At 34.5% G+C, this 22,328-nt stretch overlaps 1 protein-coding gene across 3 annotated transcripts in view; it reads left to right on the top strand.

Annotated features, from left to right (window-relative positions):
- NCOA2 (nuclear receptor coactivator 2) overlaps positions 1-22,328 on the top strand; it is a 152,323-nt gene that overhangs the window by 82,141 nt on the left and 47,854 nt on the right. For all 3 annotated transcript variants that reach the window (XM_081323501.1, XM_081323502.1, XM_081323500.1), the window contains exons 3-4: positions 6,869-6,973; positions 9,761-9,933. In XM_081323501.1, coding sequence (XP_081179627.1) covers positions 6,888-6,973; positions 9,761-9,933 — 259 coding nt within the window. In that variant the 5' untranslated portion in view covers positions 6,869-6,887. The remainder of the gene's footprint in view (positions 1-6,868; positions 6,974-9,760; positions 9,934-22,328) is intronic.

The raw sequence follows: 22,328 nt of genomic DNA, 5'->3' as shown, positions 1-22,328 counted from the left end.
CTTTTGTTTTATGATTTTTAAGAAATATTGAACTTATAAAAGTGATGTTAAACTACTCCACACAGTATGGAAAAATAGGAAATAGACACAACCTATATAATGAAAGAGAAATGTGTTGATGTAGCAGCTCCATACATTTTTTCTCTCTATACAGGAATGGATGATGATGAGTTAAGAATTTCCCCATTCTATCTAGTTCATTGCAGCAAAGAAATGTTGAATGGATTATTTGTTATTTGTTTTTTTATTTATTTATTTAAAAAGGAAGGAGAGGGAAGAAGCTTCTCTGTCTTATCCAGTTCTGTTCTCTAGAGTTGTAACTGATTTAGAAGTGCACTCAGTATAGTTCTTGAAAATAACTTCTTGCTAGGAAATTTCATTTTTTTTTTATTTTTACAAAAGTGTGCTCAAAGTCAGAACTGTGAACGAATTTTACAGCTGACTCATCTAATCTGTTATGGTCTGTTAAAGTATTCAATACAACATAATTGTGGTCAGAATGGTGTCTGTAGAGTACATTGTTTCTCCTTTAATTTGCACTGTGTAAATTGTGTTCCCAAACAACCATTCCCCAAGGCTACTTCTTTATAGAAACAGTTTTCCAATCTAACTTTTTAACCAGGCCAACTATTGAAAGAGAGAAAGGCATGTGATTGATTGTCCTAGTTAGGTGTGCCTTTAAAACCAATAGATTAACTCACTAATTGTACCTTTTTTTGACATTAGATTGGGGAATAACCAACATAAATTCTTTAATATTCTGAAAGAAAAATATATTTTTGTGTATTTACAAAGGAAACTGTTAAGACATGTTAATTTGATTCAGCAACTTTGTCAGTCTGAAAATCTTGGAAGAGAAGAATAATTAAAAGCAAAGAATATTTACAGAATAATTATAACAAATATAATAATTATGATAAAAAAGAATAATTAAAAGCAAACTGTCTGCTAATTGAAGAACACAGTTACAATGGATAGGACTACAATGGAACTATAGTAGGGGCACTTCAAAATTTTAACTCTGTTTCCATCCCCAATATTGAACATTTTATTTCTGACAGCTTCAGAACATTGAAACACTGTGGGAACAGAGTGAGCCATTCAGTTTTCCTTCCAGCTGAGAAACAGGGTTTAAATGTAGAATTCAAATCATATCCTACCCATGACCTAGAGTAACAAAAATATTTTGCCCCCATTCAACCCTTCCCCAAAGACCCCAATGCTAGAATTTTCACCTATTCTGACTTCCAATACTCATAATATGTACTTTTCCATTTGTCTGGCTATTTGCAAAAAACAAAAAACAAAAAACAACAACAAGGAAGCAGCAGTTGTTATGGGGAATGGACACCCTGGAATAAAGGCTGTGATAGTGGAAGTATAATATGACCGTATTTTTGCAACCCAGTGTTTTCACAATAGGTTTATATTAGAGGAGGAAAGTAACATAGGTGATGAGAGATTGGATCACATACACATATACCAAGAAAATGAACTGTGGCAGCTTTTCATTCAATTGTGGACTTACTAGAAGAATAAAGATCAGTTACTTTATAGTTTCTTCTAGACCAGGGGTGTCAAACTGCTGGCCCACAGGCCGGTTGCATCATGTGGAGACCATGCCCAACCCAGCTCCGGCAATGCGAAAATAGTCATGATACAACACATCATGTGACATTGTGAGTTTGACACCCGTGTTCTAGACCTTCTCTAGCATAGTTAGGCTGTACTGAATGCTGAGCAAAGGGCTTGCTTGTGTCCTGAATTTGGGCTGTACAGTGAAACAAAAGGCCAAAGCAATAGAAAAATAGTTTTAAGGAGTGGTGGGGTATCCAGCTTTCCTCTACCCTCATATAATGCATTCTAAAATGAAAAACAAAATGATGATTCAGCTCTCGAAACAAGTTGGTGTGATGAGGATGTGCAGTTAGAATTAATCTGGTGCAGTGCAAAACATGAACATTGAGGGACTCTATGTTTTCAGCTGTAGGAATTATATTGAAAAAAAGTTACCATATTTCAATTTTCTATTAATATAGAAACTTAGAAAACCCTGCAAGTCCTTTTAAATAGAGCAGAACAGTACCTAGTGACTTTTTCAATCTTGAAAAAATCTAGGCAGAGCATAAAATCTGAGTTCTCAGTCTTCTTTCTTCCTTGAGTAATAATATTTAGTTTCTCATAACCACTTAACATTGCAAACCTCCTAATTTATTTCATCAAATACTTGGGGAGTAATTTGTTGAAGTTAAGATAAATACTGAAGCATTCTCAACTATTGCTATATTAACATTTAAATAACCTAAATCTCAGTGCTAAGCTATTGAAGTTATGAACTCTACATGTTGTAATTGTTGTTTCTTTTGTTCATTCCTTTTTATAAATTCCTCTGGTGTGTGGATATATGTCTCTGATAAGACATGAAGCTTTTTCAAACTATGAGAAACTAATTTAATCACCAGCAGTTACAATTAACTTCATCACAGCTATCGATTTTGGGAATAAAAAAATATACTATGGAAAATCACAACTGAACCTACTATCTTATCCTTCAATAGTTATGAATATAAGATGTTCCATTTATTGTGTGATATTTATGGGATTATGTCTATTGATAAAGTCTCATCTTTTTCTAGTAATACAATATATTACATTTGGATTAAATATGGTGTCACTTTACTTTTCCTAATGGTATAAGGTCTAAGAAGGCCATCAGCAACAAATTGTAGTCCAGCATTCATCAGTTAAGATTGAGGATTAAAATTATAAGAGTGTATTTAATTACATTTTCTATAATTTGAATTTTTAAAAAATGCGATACCAGAAAATTGAATAGGAACCATTAATTCATTCTGGGGGGTTTTGTGGCATATTTCTTTTTGCAAACCTATCTTTTTTCATTTTTACTTTTAAGTTTCTGTATTTTAATAAAGTGAGATTACCAATAGGATTATCATTGCTTATACTCAGGGCTTTTTTTCTCATAGAACGCTCAGAACGGAGTTCCGGCACCTTTTTTGGATAGAACCTTGTAGGGTAGGCAAGGCAGGTTGTATGACATGTGTGAGTTCCGGCACCTTTTTCTTTTACAAAAAAAGCACTGCTTATACTACATGCTCAACTTCAAGCTGTTCTCATGCAAGATGTGTAGAGGATGTGGATAAGTGTATGCTGTCACAATGAAAGCAGAAACTTTTATTTAGTTACTGATAACAAGGAGAGATTGGAAACAAGCTATGTTCTTTCACCCAACATCTGGTGAAACTAGATTGTTCTGAATAACTGTAATTACATCCTGAGAGCTTATCCAGATAACATTTTGTTTAATGTTCATGAAAAGGATCTTATATTTCCTATTTTAACAGTCAGAGGAAAATTGACTTTTTAAAGAAAATATAAAAGCTTACTCTTGTATCAGAAGAGAACATCAGTGCTACTAAGACACTTGGCAATATCATAATTTTTCTTATGTGTCTCTTAAATTCTTTACAATATTTTTGAATGTCTTATACTGTATATTTTAGTGCTGCTCTGTAGGCCATTACTTTTTATATTAAACCATTTTAATATAACTTATTACACTCTGCTGACTTTTTTCATTGGGTAAATAACAAATACCAGGTTTAGCCAATGCATCCTGTGGAGAAGAATTGTAATGTATTACTTGAATACTTCATGAAGTTTTAGAATCAACAGAAACAGAAGCAGCTTAAACAAAGACTGTTGTAAATTGCGGCATACACAATACATACACTTCCCTGAGAAAAAAATCTCAATTATATCAGTGATATTTTCGGTCGGTCCTCTCTCCCCTCTTGTTCAACATCTATATGAAGCCGCTGGGCGAGCTCATTCGTGGTTTCGGGGTGGGGTATCATCAGTATGCTGATGATACCAACTTTTTCTTTCCACCCCAAACCAACCCAGTGATGCCCTCGATGTGATGTCCCATTGCCTGGAGGCGGTCCGGGTTTGGATGGGGAGAAACAGGCTTCGTCTCAATCCTGCCAAAACTGAGTGGCTGTGCATACCGGCATCTCGGGTTAACCAGTTTGTTCCATCGTTAATGATGGGGGTTGAGGTGTTACCCCCTGTTGATAGGGCTCGCAACTTGGGCATCCTCCTGGATTCACGGCTCAGTTTTGAAGATCATATATTCGCCGTGGCCAGGGGGGCTTTTGGCCAGGTTCGCCTGGTGCGCCAGTTGCGGCCCTATCTGGACCGAGATGCCCTACGCACAGTTACCCATGCGCTCGTGACCTCCCGGCTAGACTACTGCAATGCTCTCTACATGGGGCTGCCCTTGAGGACCACTTGGAGGCTTCAGCTGGTGCAGAATGCAGCCGCGCGAGTTGTGATGGAAGTCCCCCGATACTCCCGTGTAACACCTCTTCTCCACAAGCTGTATTGGCTTCCAGTTGTCCTCCGGGTGAGATTCAAGGTGCTGGTGATGACCTATAAAGCCCTAAATGGCTTGGGTCCGGATTATCTGAGGGAACACCTGCTGCCGACATTAACTCCCCATCGTCCTGTGCGCTCCCACAGGGAGGGCCTTCTTAGGGTACCGCCGGTGAAGGATTGCCGGCAGGTGACTCCCAGAGAGAGGGCCTTCTCTGTGGGTGCGCCTGCCCTTTGGAACCAACTTCCTATGGAACTTAGGACTGCCCCCGACCTCCGTTCATTTCGCCAGGACCTAAAAACTTGGCTCTTTGAGCTGTCTGGCCTAGACTGAGGGGTTTTTAATTGGGTTTTAAAGTTTTAACTTTTGGGCTTAAATTTAATTAATTGTTTTAAATTTATTTTAATTTTGTATTGTATGGTTTTAATTGCTCTGTAAACCGCCCTGAGTCCTATGGGAATAGGGCGGTATATAAGTCAAATAAATAATAAATAATAATAATAATTTTCCTCTGGTACAAGTTTATAAAAATAAGAATTTTGTGGAGAGATTATTTAGAACTGTGAAAATGAAAACACAAGATGATCTAAAATAGTAATAAGTGATGTGAAATTTTAACAGAATTTTATAATGAAATGTTTTCAGTTGTTGAATATTGATCTGGGATCTGTGATATAATTAGTGACAATCATATCAATTGTCAAATTTCAATGATGCAGTTGTGGGATTTTCAAAAGAACATCAGGAAATACATACAACTTGAAAATTAGCAATTGTCACTAAAAATTTTCTTTTAGCTTCAGGTTTTACATACTTAAAACACATTAATAGTTTTTAAAAACCTGTCCCATTCTTCTAATGCCTATTTTGGCTTGACTTACACATGCACACACATGTCCTCATGTCATGCTTGCTTGAAAATAATATGAATTAAAAAATTGCATTCAGGTTAGATTTATTATAAAAATATAGTATTTTCAATTATAGTTTGTAACATAAGAATTCTTCTGCATTATATAGAATAAAATTATGCAACCTTTTAAAGCCATAATTAACTTTTGAACAGCAAATTAAGGGCTAAATCCCAAATTTAAGTAGCAAGCAAAAAAATCAGTTGAATTTCAACTCAGTTGATACAGTTACTTCCCATTTATTCAACATTTTCCTCTATTGCATGGGTGTCAAACTTGTCACGTGATGTGTCGTGACGTACCGTGACTCTTTTTGCATTGCTGGCAATGGGGTGGGCACGGCTTTGGTATGATGAAACCGGCCTGCGGGCCGGCAGTTTGACACCCCTGCTCTATTGTCTCATTAAAATTTTCGGAAGAGCTTAGGAGGATTGTCCATTGGTTACTTCCATTGTGGAGAATGTAATTGTCCTTGAATATTCACAAGTAAGACACAAATGAAAGTGAAACTGTTTTGGGCAGGTTCAGAGCCTCTCTAAGCAGGATATTGTATTGAATGAAGCTAAAGAATTAGCATAGATATAAAAAGAAAACAGTATTAGAAAGACAGATATTTTAAAGGTAAACACTCTGTGCGTATGTATGTCTATATTTTACAAGCACTTTTTTGCCATTTCAGTCATTTTGATTCTAAACAGTATGAAAATGGATTTCACATTCAGTGAACAAATTGAGAGTCAAAATTGCTCATTGCTGTGTATAGTCTAATGTAGTCTTATTTAAGATGAATAAATGTTAGCACGAAGTGTCTTCATATTTAGAATGTTTGTCTGATCCCTTAAATCAGCAGCCCCTAATTTTTTGGATGCCATGGACCAGCTCAGTGGATGGCACTTTTTCCATGGACTGGGAGGGTGTGAGTTTGTGCACTTCCTGCACATGCACGGATTGGGCTTTGCTCACTCGAACGACCAATTTCTTGGTGGGCCAAGGACTGGTGCCAGTCTGCGGCCCAGGGATTGGGGACCCCTGCCTTAGATCAATGAGGTAGTGAATGTAGGTAACTTTTTCAACTTGAATGCTGCATTAGGAAAAGTAAAAATGCTGCCTTGAAATGCTTATTGAAGAGCTAGCATTTCTCTTTCCAAAAATGTTGAGCCTTTTAAATACAGAAATCCAACGTATTATGCCTTTAAATATGTTAAAACCTGCTTTGGTGAATATTTAGTATACATGTAGTGAAAGCCTCTGTGTGTATTTCTGTTGTGAAATTTATTTAAAAGATTACATATTATTGAAATGCATTGTGTATCATAATTTCCTTTTATTGGATCTACTTGTAATTGGATAAATTTTGTAGACTTGGGGAGAAATATAGTAACGTTACTGTTACTAACTTTATATTTTAAAGGAAAAAAGTGTGCCATTTTTAAAGTGCTATTTTGAAGTAGGTGTGTATAAAAGAGGGAGCATAAAATTGCAAGTGAAATATTAAGTGCTAAGAAAACTGAGTGATATAAATGATGTGTTTTTTTACTGACTTTTCTGTGTCTTTCAGTTGCTGATATGTGTTTAAGATGAGTGGAATTGGTGAAAATTCCTCTGACCCAGCCCGGGCAGAGTCAAGAAAACGCAAAGAATGTCCTGATCAACTTGGACCCAGGTTAGTTTGGACATGAAAAATATGTTTTGTATAATGTGAAGTTGTGCACTTTCATGTTACCAAAGCATTATTGCCTTGATATATAACAACAGCTGTATACATGCCTCATCATAATTAGTTAGAGTTTGGATTTTTTCTTTCTCTATCTGTGGAAAGTTGGGTGAATATTTTTAAAGGAACAGGTCTTCAATAAATTAAATCTTGAACAGTGAGCAGCCTCTTATAAAGCAAACAACAAATGTATGCAGGATTGCGATTTTAGAAGACTCGGCATGTAGTCTGTACAGCTAGTCTTCAACTTACAACAGTTCATTTAGTGGCTGTTCAAAGTTACAACAGCACTAAAAAAGGTTACTTATGACCATTTTTCACACTTATGACAATTGCACTAGCCCAGGGGTAGGCAACTTCGGCTCTTTTATGACTCATGGACTTCAACTTCAACGCTGACTCAGGAATTCTGGGAGTTGAAGTCCATGAGTCATAAAAGAGCCGAGGTTGCCGACCCCTGCACTAGCCTCATGGTCATGTGATTTATATTTGGATGCTTGACAATTGACTCTTATTATGACAATTGCAGTGTCCTGGGGTCATGTGATCACCTTTTGCAACCTTCTGACAAGCAAAGTCAATGGAGAAACCAAATTCACTTAACCGTTTTACTAATTTAACAACTGCAGTGATTCAGTTAACAAATGGGACAAGAAAAGTCGTAAAACAGGCCAAAATTCACTTAACAAATTTCTCACTTAGCAACATAAATGGGCTCAATTGTGGTTGTAAGTCAAGGACTACCTGTATTTTCCAGTTGAAAAGAGACAACTCATTTTCATACCTAAAGCTTTTGTTTGCCTCCTAACCATTCACCCACAGTTTGGAATGATGGAGTTTTCTGCTTACTGTCTTAATACACATTGAAAGCAGTTCAGTTAGGTTTTTTTTCCCACCCTGCAAGCAAATCAGAGAGATTGGAGAAAAAGAAATTTCACGAAATAATTTAAGCTGCTGCAGAACATGCCCAGGGTTGATTGTGTGATCACATTGCTTTTAATGGTAGAAGAGTAAACAACTTGCTCTCTTGCAATGCCTTTCTTTCTAGTGTCTCTGCTCTGCAGTGGAGGTTGGGTGGGAGAAAAATGAACACAGATGAAGCACAAAACAAATGAGCTCTTGTCAGGCTTGAAAAACCAGGACCACACATCAATTTCCAGTTAAACTGATTTATTACAACTCATGTCTATGCACAGGCATCTATTCAACTAACAGTTAGCACTATTTTTGCAATAGCTAAGGATTAGTAGCATTAAAGAAGGGTGGGACTTACTCCATTTGAGTAAGAGACTAGGCTGATTCCTCTTTTGACTGTGCCCCAAGATCTGCAACTCCTATTCCTACATCACTACTTGTAGCAATCTGTCTAGCTTGGGCTTCTTCCAAGTGTTTGGATTTCAATAGTAGGAATTCCCAGTCCTGATCATGTTGGCTGGCTGGTAAATTCTGGAAGACAGAATTTATATAACCTATAGAGCCCAAGTTCTACAGTTTTAATTGGCAGTAGCACTTGCTTATGTATCAAGAAATTACCTTATATATTGCAGGCTAGAAATAAAGTCTATGGACACTTACATTGAGTCAGCTTATATACATGCTGTATCTTCATGTCTAGTTGTAAATATAAACTTGGGCAGCTAGCCTATTAAAATTCCTTAAAGAAACAAAAGAATATTGGTCATTTTATGACCTTTTTATAATAAACAACAATGAAGCTGTGATAAAAATAATTTTAGAACTTGAGAAATTATCCTTTTACGCTGGTAGTATCAGTAAGTTAAATTTTCTGGCTAACTAATTAGAATCCAGAACAGGATTACAAATAGTCCTTGCTTAATGGCCCTAATTTACATCACGAAATGATGCAGTCATTAGGTAAAGCATTACATGACTGCACATTTTCCAACAGCAGTTCATGTAGTCCCGGTTGCATTTGTTAGGCAAGGGCAGCATTGTTAGGCCAAGGCCTCACATTTCTGCTCTGATGTACTCACCTCGAATTTAACTCTCTCCACCCACCTATCTCTCCCTGTCTCTGCCCTTTTGGCCACCATAAATTCCCCTACCTACCCCTGACACCCTCAGCTGACCTTCTTTATCTTTTTCCTGCTGCTGATAAGGCATTCTGGCCACTTTAGAGAAGACCGGTGAGGTTTGAGGATGGAAACAGTTAAAACTCTGAAGTGCCCTACAGTGGTTTCATTGTAATCCTCACCTGGAATACTCTGTTCTATAATAAGTAAAGAGTATTGTGTCTAAAGTTTTACAAAATACTACTACTTTTTAAAAAATATATCTTTACAAAGTTGACATGGATTTTTATCCTGGTTCATGTTATCCTGGTTTTTGTTCCTTAATTTTATATATATATGTATACGTATGTATGTATGTGTGTGTATGTATATATATACGCGGGGAAAAAACCCGAATGACCAAAGATCCATATATATATATATATATATATATATATATATATATATATATATATATATATATATATATATATATATATATATATATATATATATATATATATATATATATATATTTATGTGTGTGTGTGTGTGTGTGTGTGTGTGTGTGTGTAAATGGCTCTGAATAAAACATAATTAGGAAGGACTGTTAATGAATTATTTTTATTTTATTTTGTTTCCCTGTATTTTGCTACTTTGATTAAAACTGTTCTTTAATTATGACTTGTACATTTTTGAGTTTAACTTTAAAACTTTCTTCCAGTCCTAAAAGAAGCACTGAAAAACGTAATCGTGAACAAGAGAATAAGTATATAGAAGAGCTTGCAGAGCTGATTTTTGCTAATTTTAATGATATTGACAACTTTAACTTCAAACCTGACAAATGTGCAATCTTGAAAGAAACTGTGAAACAGATTCGTCAAATAAAAGAACAAGGTAGGGAAATTGTTTTAAGAATCATATATGATCTTTGTTTTTTCTATCAAAACTTAGGTAACTTTAGTATTTCCTACTTGAAACTATTAATCGCATGATTATTTTGTTGAAATATGTTTTCATCCCACAGTGTTGAATTCTATTGAAATTGAACTGAATAGAAAGTAATCAGTAGGACTTCCAGTTTGCGCTCGTAGTGCATGGCCGTGTAAGAACGGACCTCCGCTCCCCATGGCTAATTTTTCCCTGCCAGGTAGACCCTAGATAGGTATGACCCTAGACCTTAGATAGGTATGAAGTCACCAGTTCGCAGAGGTGACTGCGAAGGAGGGGCGCCCCGTTGATCATGAAGCGACGGCAATTGCTTTGTTTGATCCGGGTAAAGCCCTCTGAACCCGACAGGAGAAAGACTAGCCGCATGCCAGCATCTAGCCCAAGCTACTGCAGCCGAAGTCAAAGTACCAAGAACAACGCTGAACAGCATGCTTGGAACTGGTGAGAGTATTTGATCTTCTCTCCCTTATTTTACAACTAGTCCCTGGGAAAGATCCCCAAAGCAAACAACCTCCGAAAGTGAGGGAAAGGGCTACATTCCCATTCCCCCATAGACAGAAGCAGCAAATTAACCTTTAAGGAGAAAAGAACCTTAATGAAATTAAATTCAAAATACTACAATCTAATCAAACTTAGAAACTAAAAGAAACTGCTAAGATTATATTCTAAAGGATTTTTGATTGAATTACATAAAAAAATAAAAATAAGAAGAACTTTTTGTCTGGAAGAGCTGGAAAATAAATTATTTGCTGACATCCGGTGGACAATGAGAATATAGCACATTAAAGACAATGCCCAGAAACAAAGGGAAAAAAATCTGTTCCCATGAACTCTAATAACCTTTAAGAAAATAGTTGCTAAGGAACAGAGAAGAGATTGCATACTGGGCCTACTATAAGATTGGAAAATGTTTGAAGGAAAAGAAATACTTTGATTGTGGTTTAAATTTATGTACTGTTTAAAAACTTTGATCTATGACAAATTATTGAGAAGTGAAGTTACAAGAAGGATCTAAGGGCTAAATATTTTGAATTGACAATTGACTCCTGAAAGAAAGAATTGTTATAAAACATTGATTTTATTGAAACCTTGACAACTGAAAATTATAGTGGATTACAAAAATTATATATAAAAACAAGTATACAAAATTGGACTGTATGGATTTTGAATTTTGGTTAGCTTGACAAGGCTAATTACAGAGACTATGGCATTTATGACGGACTACTCGAAAGGGGGAGACATGGATATACCCATCAAAAAAATGATAGAAAACCACACTTAATATCTACTCCTGAAAGATTTAGCCTGAAAGGTCAAAGACCTTTAGAAACACTTCAAGACAAGACAAATATTTTCCAAGATAAAATTTATGCAATGCTACGACAGATACAAACTACAATAGACCTAAACCATGAGAAGATTAAACATAACTTTGATACTATAAGTGAATATACTTCTAACTTAAATCTACAATAAAAAACATCCAAAGAATGATGGTAAAAATGAACAAACAATCCAGACAACAGAATGTGAACTAGAAAAAAATGACTTAACTGGTGAAGTTAAAAATGAAGGGAATTATAACAATACAAACAAGAAAACAAGAAAAGACTTACAAGACTTGGATACAACAACAAATATGGAAAAGATACTTTATGCATTAGAACGTCAAATTAAACCTGAGAAGAAAGAAGACTTAACAAATGGACAGTGCCAGAAGAGTCATTGCTTGGGAGACAAAAAGCATACATTCTATCTACTATGTATTCTCTACTCCTAACAATAACTACAAAAATATAAAAACTGGACAAGTTGAAAATATTAATTTGGAAAACAATTTGGCAAAGAAGGAAGATTGGAGAAGGGCTGAATAGACTGGATTTGCCTTACCAGATGGAATATTATATGAGTAAACACTTGTTTGAATATGGCTAAATAAACAAATAACTTTGGCCATAAAGGGACGTTAGAATAAGTGGGATAAGAGATATAAGTAATATAGTACATTTTGATAAGATACAAAATGTAAAAATATTAGGATGTTGTAAGTGAGGGAAAAGTTTGAATTTTAAAGACAAATTAAGTTTGAAAAGATTTAGGATTAAGGAATGATTGAAATATTGAGGGAATATTAGGCTTGATAAGAACTCTGAAAAAAGGATATATATTTGTAAAAATTAACCAATTTTTACAAATAGAAGTGAAATATAAATTGACTAGAAAGATGTTATGGGTAGATGTTATGATAAATAAGTAATATAGTATCTCTATAATATATGAAATATGAAAATACTGGGATTTTTAAGTGGAAAATTTGGATATTTAGATGTTAAATACTGGGGAAAATATGATAAGAATTGTTTGAATATTATGGAGAAATTGAGCTTAAACAAGATTTATGAAAATAAGATGGTGAATCAAGATGACTTACGAAAATAAGCTGATAAGAAAAAATGCTATATATGAACGCTACTATTGTTGGTATAAATATAGAAGAAAATGTTTTTATTTAATCATTTAAATATGGAAAATATCAAATATTAGAAATTATATTTGTTTAATGTTGTAGAAGGAGAATACTACTGGGTGAAGAGATCAAGAAAATATATTAATTGATATACTAATTAAGGAAATATAAAAAAATAATTACTATTGATTGTTTATTAACTATTATTAATTGTATATTCTTTTTAAAAAAATTATGAACCAAGACAACACGCCCTAAACCAGGCACTAAGGTTGTTATTGTAAAAAACCAATAATACGTTTACAAAAAAAAGTAATCAGTAGATTGAATCTTCCAAATAATGTTAGAAGATCAGGATATAATGATGTCATTTCCACACAACTGTTTTACAGCATCTTACAGCACTGTACAATTATCAAGGTGTTGATATATCAGTAGTCAATAGACTTCTATTCAATAGACCCTAGATGACATAATACACTGCTATTGTAAAAACATGCTTTATTTAGAACGAGGAGAGAGATCTTGAAACATTTCATATGTTTGTACTTAGAAAATTAATATGTTTTATTCTTAAATTCTCTTTTACAGCCAAAGCTTTTGAACTACGGTAGACTTGAAAGCCTTTGTTCAAAATGCTTCTAACCAGAAACTATGAGATTTATTGAGGAATTATCTATTTTGTATTCCATTTAAAGGAGTTTCCCAGAAGGATTAGAAACAGATTTATACAACTTAGATATGATACAAAAATATCTGTGAAGTACAAAAAGAATAACACATACACAGCAGCAGTAATTTTGACAATGTGTATGGATGGGTGAAAGAAGGAGAAGAAAAGATATGAGGGGCCTGCCTGGCTGTTAGTAGTTTAAAAAAGCTAACACAAGTCTAGGCCACAAAAAGATGATAAAGTTATTGCGTCTTAGATGCCTTATGGGGCCCTTAAAATTTGTTGTAGCTAATTTCTAAAATCATTCACAGATTTATAATACAATTCTTATGAAGAATACTTCAGTATAAAAATGTTCATTTTCTTCGGTGAAAATTGAAATGTAATAACCTGTTGTTAGGTAGTTATAAATTTAACAGAATAATAAAGTTGGAAGGGATCTTGGAGGTCTTCCAATCCAACCCCCTGCTCAGGCAGGAAACCCTCACCAATTCAGAGTCCAATCTCTTCTTAAAAACCTCCAGTGTTGGAGCACCCACAACATCTGGAGGCAAGTTTTTCAATTTCAGATAGTTGAAATACTGGGGTGCCACATATTCATTGTTGAAACTTTGATTGCTCTCAAAATATTCTAAACCAAGAGACCCCTGTAGCAACTAGTTTTGCCACGATATGGAGAAAAAAACTATAGGATTAAACCTCAAATGTTAAAGGGTGGGAATAATTTAGTGAAAATGAACTCTTAATACATATTTTAATAGGTGTATTCATTCTGAATCCAAATTTATTCATCATATTTAGATTTCACAAGGTCAAACCAGCCTGTGGTAGCTATTGACTTAAATCCAGCAGCATAAATAACATTTTAACAAGCATGAAGATATATGACAACATCATAATTACATCATTATCATAATGAATTCTCAAGTTGCAACCATTCATTCAGTGACCATTTAAAGGAATGGCAGTGCTAAATGAATTATACTTAATGCCAGTACCTGAAGTTATGGCCATTCCAATGTCCCTGCAGTCATATGAACAAACTTTGGGCATTTGGCAGCCCTCTTGCATTTAACAATCTCAGGGGCTCTTCAGCTCCCTCCACCTGCCTATCTTCTGCCAACTCACCGTCATAGCTAGGGCTGCAGTAGTGGTCCAAGGCCTTTAGCACTCTTGTCAGTCTTCCCAGGTAGACCAAACTGGAATGAACCAAGAAGGCCGTGCTAGCTGTTCTCCAAATCAACTGTAGGAGAAAGACAGTGAAGATTAGCCAGGGGCAGCATGGTGAACTAGCATAAGCTGGGAGAAAAGGAAAATGCAGAGCAGCAAGGCTGGCAGAGGCAGTGGAGTGAAAGGTGGCCAAAAAGACAGAATTGGGAGAGGGGAGATAGACAGGTGAGGGAAGTTCAAAGTCCCTTACTTATTGAGGCTCTAAACTGCCAGGGCCTAAGCCAGGAATTCCTTGGATTTGGGTGGTCCTGAGCTAACAACTGGTGGGATTCAGTTAATAATGGCAGGAGGGAATGCCAGGATTGCCGTGGCTCAGAAATGTGGTTACATGGCATCACACCTTGTAGCTGCATCACTTTGCAATAGAAATTCTGGTACCAATTAGTATTATAACTCAAGGGCTATTATATATGATTGAGAAGTAAAAATAGTAAACAGTAGTAAAAAAGCAAGCAAAATTCAAGTGGATCTCCATCAAGAAACTCAGTGGGTGAGTTTAAGTCACATTTTTTTTAGCCCAGTTAGAATGTTGCTGAGAAAATAAAAAGTAGACTTGCAAATAACTCATGGTGAATTCCTGGAAAATAAAACATTTTGTAAATCTAAAAAAATTCGTAATGAAAAACACAGTGGTATAAAGTACTAACTGGATTTCAGAAGGTGAATGTTATGTAGATAATATATCTTCTGAAATTCTCTATTTGGGTAGAGATATGATTGCTTCATCAATAGTAATTCCTTATGTTTATTTATTTTGGTATTGAAGAAACTTATTGTCAAAATATATAATACTAGTATGGAGAAATGTCATATACTATCAGGGATGCTTAAATATATCCTTCATTTAAGAGGGGATCTGCAATTCTTCCAGTAAATGACAAATTTATTTATTTATGTTGAAATAGTAACAAAACAGGTACCTGAAATAGTAAATTGTATTTAGTTAGCTGCACTTAGAGTGAACTTTCTAAAATAAATCAGAATTAAATCCAATTAATTACTTTAAATATACTTCATATTGTTCATTTTGGATCCAATTCAATAAGAGTGCAGTATAATATGACATTGGTGGCAGTTAGCACATTAGCAGTTCATTTTATTAGAGCCTGGTCATTATACTTTGTTCCTTTATCTTTAAAATCAGCCTCTTCCTTTGATAATGGTACTGTGATTATGAAAACCACAAGAAGAATGATTAATTTAAAAAGACACTATCTGTTACAGCTGCAGTCATGGTTATATTATCCTAGCTATTCATTTTATTGTTTACAAGCCATTCTTTCTTTATTTTAAACATTTTGTACCTTTCCAGGTATTTCTGATCCAGTTTAAATTTGGTTTACATTCAGTAAGCATTTGGCTGTAGGATGAATTATGATATATGTCTTTTTGTTCTTTGAAAACATGCATATTCATTTAAATATAAATTATCTACCGAAAGCAACCAACAGAATATAAAAAAATCAATTGTTATCAGTATGTGTTATAATATACAGGTAGTCTTTGACATACAACCATTCATTTAGTGACCGTTTTGACATTACAACAGCACTGAAAAAAGTGACTTACAACTGTTTTTCACACTTATATTGCAACATCCCCATGTTCACATGATCAAAATTTGGATACTTGGCAATGTCGGCTGGCGACCCCCAGGGGGAGGGCCTTCTCTGTGGGAGCACCAGCCCTCTGGAATCAACTTCCCCTTGAGCTTCGGATGGCCCCGGACCTCCGGTCCTTTCGCCGCGACCTCAAAACTTTTCCCTTCCATCAGGCTGACCTGGATTGATGATGGGTTTTTAAATATGTTTTAATTTTTAACTGTAGTTAATTTATTTTGGGGGTGTTATTTAATTCTTTTTTAATTTTTGTATTGTTTTTTTATTGTTGTAAGCCGCCCTGAGTCCTTCGGGAGATAGGGCGGCATATAAGTCCCAAAAATAAATAAAATAAATAAACTGGTTTATATATATGACAGTTGCAGTGTCCCAGGGTCATGTAATCACCTTTTCCTACCTTCTGACAAAATCTCTTGCCTAGCACAGAAAGTTTGGTCTCAATTGTAGTCATGAATTGAAGATTATCAGTAATTTTAAATTCAAAAATATAAACCGAAATATATATTAAAATATAATTCAGGCAACATAAAAGTAAGTTTAGAACTACAACAATAAAAACATTAGTGGATCTGCACAAACGATAAAAGTACTCATTAAAAGCCAGTCAAAATTACTTCATTTTTTAAAAATATGCCAAATATGAATCTTGGGACAAGATTTATAAAAGTATGGCCACAAACTTTAAGATGGCTTTGTCAGAAGTGCCTATCAATTCAACAGGTTTTAAAAATGAGCCAATGAGTAGGAGCTCCTATTCTGGCCTGAAGAATGAATTCTTCTTTACTGTAATATGACTTTGTTATTGGACATCTCATCAGACTTTGAAGAAATATATCCATAGTCCATGAAATATGAAATCTGTCCTCATTTGCTACCTGCCATTTGATTGCTGAAGCTCTGGTTGCCTGGAGCTCTGTTCGAGATTGGGTGTTTTGATATCCTGTGATGGGAAGAGCAAGTTAAATCCCTGCACTTAGGGAAGAGCTCAGGAGGTGAGATGGTGATTCAACACTGATGGTATGGCCAGGTTTCACATTCTGTTGTGCAAGGTATTTTCTGGAAATGCTGTTTTTGTTTATAACTGTCAAATAAATGTTTGGGCACACTATATAGTTTCTAAGTGTTTCCTTTAAAATAGCAGAATATCATGCATTTGCTTTCATCAAAAGTCAGCAGTAGGGTTGGAAGGATATATCCAGGCTGCAAAAAAGTGGGGGAACCATATGCAACCTTAGGGAAGCAAATTGTCTATTTTGTTTAGATAGTTAAAATACTATATATTGTATATTCATACAGTGTAATATGCCTTTGCATAAAGGACATCCTGCCTAGGCACTTGTCCAACAAGAAATGTTATTCCCTTTAAGAAGTTGAGGATAAAATTAATTCTACATCCTTGTATTTGTTTATTTATTTGTGTTCTAGTTTAACACTATCATGAACCCTCTGCCCATTGCCGGTAGTTCAATCCTGACCAGCTCAAGGTTGACTCAGCCTTCCATCCTTCCGAGGTTGATAAAATGAGTACCCAGATTGTTGGGGGCAATATGCTGACTCTGTAAACTGCTTAGAGAGTGCAGGAAAGCACCCTGGGAGATTATATAAGTCTAAGTGCTACTGCTATTGCTATGAGAAAAAGGAGTGTAACTGCACAAAATACATAAGCATCCACAATATAAGAATTAATATATATATATATAAAAATAAAGTTAATAATTTAATCCAGTACACAGATTCCTATCATCAGAACTTTTATCATCTCCAGAAGAACTCCATTTCACTTTTTTCATAAGGCCCACAATGCTGGATCTAATTTAGCATCCTGGAAAAACTGTTTCATAATCTATGTGCCATTATGGAGTAATGGCTCCTCTTGGCCTCAGCTCCCTAATTTCATGTAAACCACTTAATATGCAAGGGGTGTAGGTATCATTTAGGTAATGCAAAATCACAGTTTCTGTTCTAGCAGTAGTAGAATGAAATGTTCCTGTTGGTTTGCTCAGCTAGATTTGTAAGTGTGAAATTGCAAGTGATTTTGCTAATACAGCTAGAGTTGCGTAACCAGAAGACTAGTTGTCATTGTAGTTACTTGAACCGTGTTTTGACTATTGTTGGAAGCAAGTATAGGGTTCAAGATAAATGTAATCTTACTTCCACTTTTTTGAGATCTGTTGTTTTTTTGCCTAACAACTTAATTTAATGCATTTTTAAGGTCAGGTGTGATACAGTTAACAGGTAATGCTAAACTTTTAATGCATATAAATTTGCAATGCTTTTTAAAATAGTTTTGTTTAATGGCATTTTTCCTAGTATAGTAAAAAATAATCTTTTATCATTTCTGTAACTTATTGAAAAACATCTCTTACTTGAGTTCTGCAGTAAGTGAGAAATATGGAGAGAGCAAATATAATTATTGTTTTATTCAATATTATTAACAAGAAATTCAGTGCATTTGGCATAGTAGATTTAAAAGATAATGTGCTTTTCCCTGTTTTTGGTTCACTTCTTTATGAACTGAAATGCAACCAAAAGGAATAATTACAATAAATTAATGGGAGGTGAGTAATATTATGTTTGGATTTCTGACAGTTTTTTGCAATATTCTTTCTCAGAATGAACTGCTCATTTATTGGTCCATAACTACAATATATGTAATTGCAAGAGCCTTCCACCTTGACTTCAGATCATGAACGAGCAATTTTTTATACCTGTGAATAGATATACTGAGTTTCTGATACCTCTGTCTAAACCTAACACAACTATTTTGTTACTTGGCTTGTAAAAATTATTTACGATAGGCAGAATAGACTTGCAAAGTGATTCTTCATTATAGATCACAGCAAATTATTATTATTATTATTATTATTATTATTATTATTATTATTATTATTATTGCAGAACAATGTGTTGGAACTTTATTCTGCATAAAATAAGTATAGCTATAGTTAATAATAATTGTCAACTAATTGTCAGAAAGACTTTTCATATTGTATAATTTTAGCCCATGCATATGGTTTCTCATCAAGAATGGTCATACAGTAAGTGTTCTCAGTTACCTCAGGATGACATATGACTTATCTCTCTTGTCTATAAAGCCTAGTAGTCAATTTTACAATGATCAAGTGAGCTCATGGAAATCCAAATACAGCCTCACATATTTCTCTAGCTCCAACTTTTACATGTTGAACTTCTAGATGCTGAGTAAGATAACTTAATTACCTGATAATCTATGCACAGAAATGTCTACTGGGGTGTCCTAGACCCAGATTGTTGGGGGCAATTAAGCTGACTTTGTAATAATGCCGCTGGGGTGTGTGTGTGAAAGCCCTAATAAGCAGGCATATACATAGAATGAAGGCTACTGCTAAGCTTGTAAGCCGCCCTGAGTCTTCGGAGAAGGGCGGGATATAAATGGAATTAAAATAAATAAATAAATAAATAAATAAATAAATAAATAAATAAATAAATAACAACAGAACAACTTTCAGAGCATGACTTTTTTCACAGGTTGTGCGTATGATCGCACATTGATTATTAGGACTGTCAGGTTAAAAAATGCATAATCTGTGCCAATATTTTGCTCCCCTTTGTCTTTAAGATTAGCTCTATGACACCAATCTACGAGTAAGAAGAATAGCAGGTATGCATCTTAAGAATCAGAAGTTACAGGATTTAAGATTCCTGCAACAAATGCTTTCTGGCAATGGGTTTTACTGAGGTTTACAGAAGCAGAAATCATCTGTTCTCCTAAAACAGTATGGGAAACATTAATATGGCTGAAAATTGAATAAGGATACAATTGAGTCCTTGATTTTTAAGGATTTGATTCAGTGTATAGTAATTTTTAGCAACAAATATGTTCATAATAACTCCCTCAGTGGTTCTCTGTTGTGTAGTCAATTGCCATACTTGAAGGCAGTATCTACGAGATTATTCACTGAATAACAGAAGATGCCATGTATTCTGTTCTGTTTTCATTTTTTGAATTATAGTTGGTTCTGTCACGTACTTGTATGTTGCTTGAATTTGTTCTTAAATTGTTATTAAGTTTTTTATAAAAGCATGAACAATTCTTCCTGCATAACTGAAGCAAACTGTCTAACATACAAAGTTTTTTCTAAAAACGTCCTTATTTCCTTGGTGCATTACCTTTGAATATTCCTAAGCATTCTAACATTTTCTCTGGATAGAAATAATAAATAAAACATGATGGGCCTATGGGGCCTGATTTTTGGTACACCCTATATTTAAAATCATATACAGAACTATTAAATCCAAATTTATTCCATTCTATACAACTGACAACATATCATGATAATACAAACTTGGATCCCAACTCTTAAGAATGATCCTCTGTATTTTCTCTTGGATATTTCACTTGTTCAGTGTCAGTTTTAGTCATTGTTGGTTTGCAAACTGGTCTAGATGAACATACTGATTCATATGCTGAATGAAAGCATTTTGTATAATCTCGGTAAGATATCTTTGTCTCCTAACAGAATCCAAATATATTAAAAGTTTCAGTATCTCTCCACTGTCATCCAGTCCTAATTAGATGTATTTTACATACTATTTTCTAATTTCTAATGATCTATTGTGCCTCTAAATATTTGTTATCATGTCTCTCATGTGAGAATTGTTTTATGCTTTCTCAAAGAAGGACAAGTGAACCTAGTTATCACAACCTCAAGTAACACATCTTGCCAATACAATACAGGAGCAAATTCTACTGGAAGAGAATCACTGACTTGCAAAAAATGAGTCAGCTAGCTTTCAACTCCTGAATATCTCTTGGATTAATTCATTTACCCCTCTGCACCCCTTGCACTTGCATCACTAGGGATAAAAATGAAAGCAAGACTGCTTTCTATTCTCAGCCATTAGATTGGTACAAAAAAAGAAAGAAAGAAAAGAATTAGAAATGTAGCATCATTCATAGTTTAGGATTGGCTGTATAACCGTCACTCAGCAGATTTTTAGACACTCATTTGCTGACAGGATGGACTGTGCCTAAAGAAGGGAGTAAAGCAAATCTTTACCCTTAAAGCTGATCTCAGTAAACAAACCGGGAAATAGTGCAGCTGTGCTTTTAAAATATGCACTGCAGGAGATTTCGGCAAGCTGATGACATATCGTGCATTAATGTTGAAAAGATAAACACAATTGAAGATTGCAGGAAGGGGCCTTGTGTTTTAATGTTGGCAGAATGCTTCCTAATGAATAAGAATGTTCTGCTGGCTTCACAGTGCCATATGGCAGATTTTCTAATTTTAGTTTAGTACAGATGCATAATTCTCCCTTGTTTTACCTTCTAAAGTCATTCTGCAATTTTATCTTTTTGGGGGTTTTTATTAATAAGGGTGCCTGTTGGCTGTGTGCAGGTCTATGAAGGTATGTTGTAAAATATAATGAGAAAGTATGTTCTTTAAATAAAAGGTAAACATTGTTAGGGAGGGCAGGGCGTAGCTTTCCTCCTGAGACTGGAAATGGGAATGGCAGCTAATAATTTTATAAACTCTTCTGAAAAGCTGAAAATCTTGTGAAAATAATACATTTCCCAACTGATTGAAATGCTAAGACATGATTATTACGTGCTTTTATATTAAAAATCCAAAATTTTAATGCAGTGACTAATGCAGTGAAAATAATCTTTAATAATGAACAAAGAGTATGAATAATGTTGGAATATTTCATTACACTTGACCTATTTGCAATCTGGTCAGACTCGAACGCTTATGAAAATGTTTGATTTGGGGGGTTTGCCATTTTGTTTTAGTTGAACAATATTGTGGATTCTTATACATTTGGAATTATTTGAAATTTAATAAATAAAAATAAATCCAGATATTTCAACTGCCATCATGTCTATCATTCCCACTTCACCGCCTGTAAAATATATTTATGAAATAGAATAAAAGGCTTTTTAGATCCCATGGATTGTTGAAATTTGTTCAAATAAATACTGTAATTATGTAAATGTTATTCTGTTTTCTTGTAAGTTGTACGAAGTTTTGATTTTTTTCCAATTTTATAGTCTTTTTAGTGTAATAATAAGATTGGATTGAATTAAAAATACAGAATGTAAATTAAAGGTTAAGTATATATTTGAAAATGGCTCCATTTACTTTGAGGTTCAATATATGTTCGATGGTATTGTGTATTTCTTCTGAACTCTTTGATATAAATATACCAGATAATCATCTCTCTCTCTTTTTCTTTTTTTTCTCATTTCATTCACTCCCATGAATCTACTCACAAGTAAATAGGATGACATCATAATTACCTAAACTTAATGGAATATATTATAAATCATATTTCATGTGTGATGTAGCCGTTCTTTCATGATTAATGT

This window comes from Vipera berus (assembly GCF_964194415.1).
Source record: "Vipera berus genome assembly, chromosome: 3".
Lineage (NCBI taxonomy): Eukaryota > Metazoa > Chordata > Lepidosauria > Squamata > Viperidae > Vipera > Vipera berus.
Note: the sequence above shows the minus strand (reverse complement) of the source record. Positions and strands in the feature narration are given on the sequence as shown.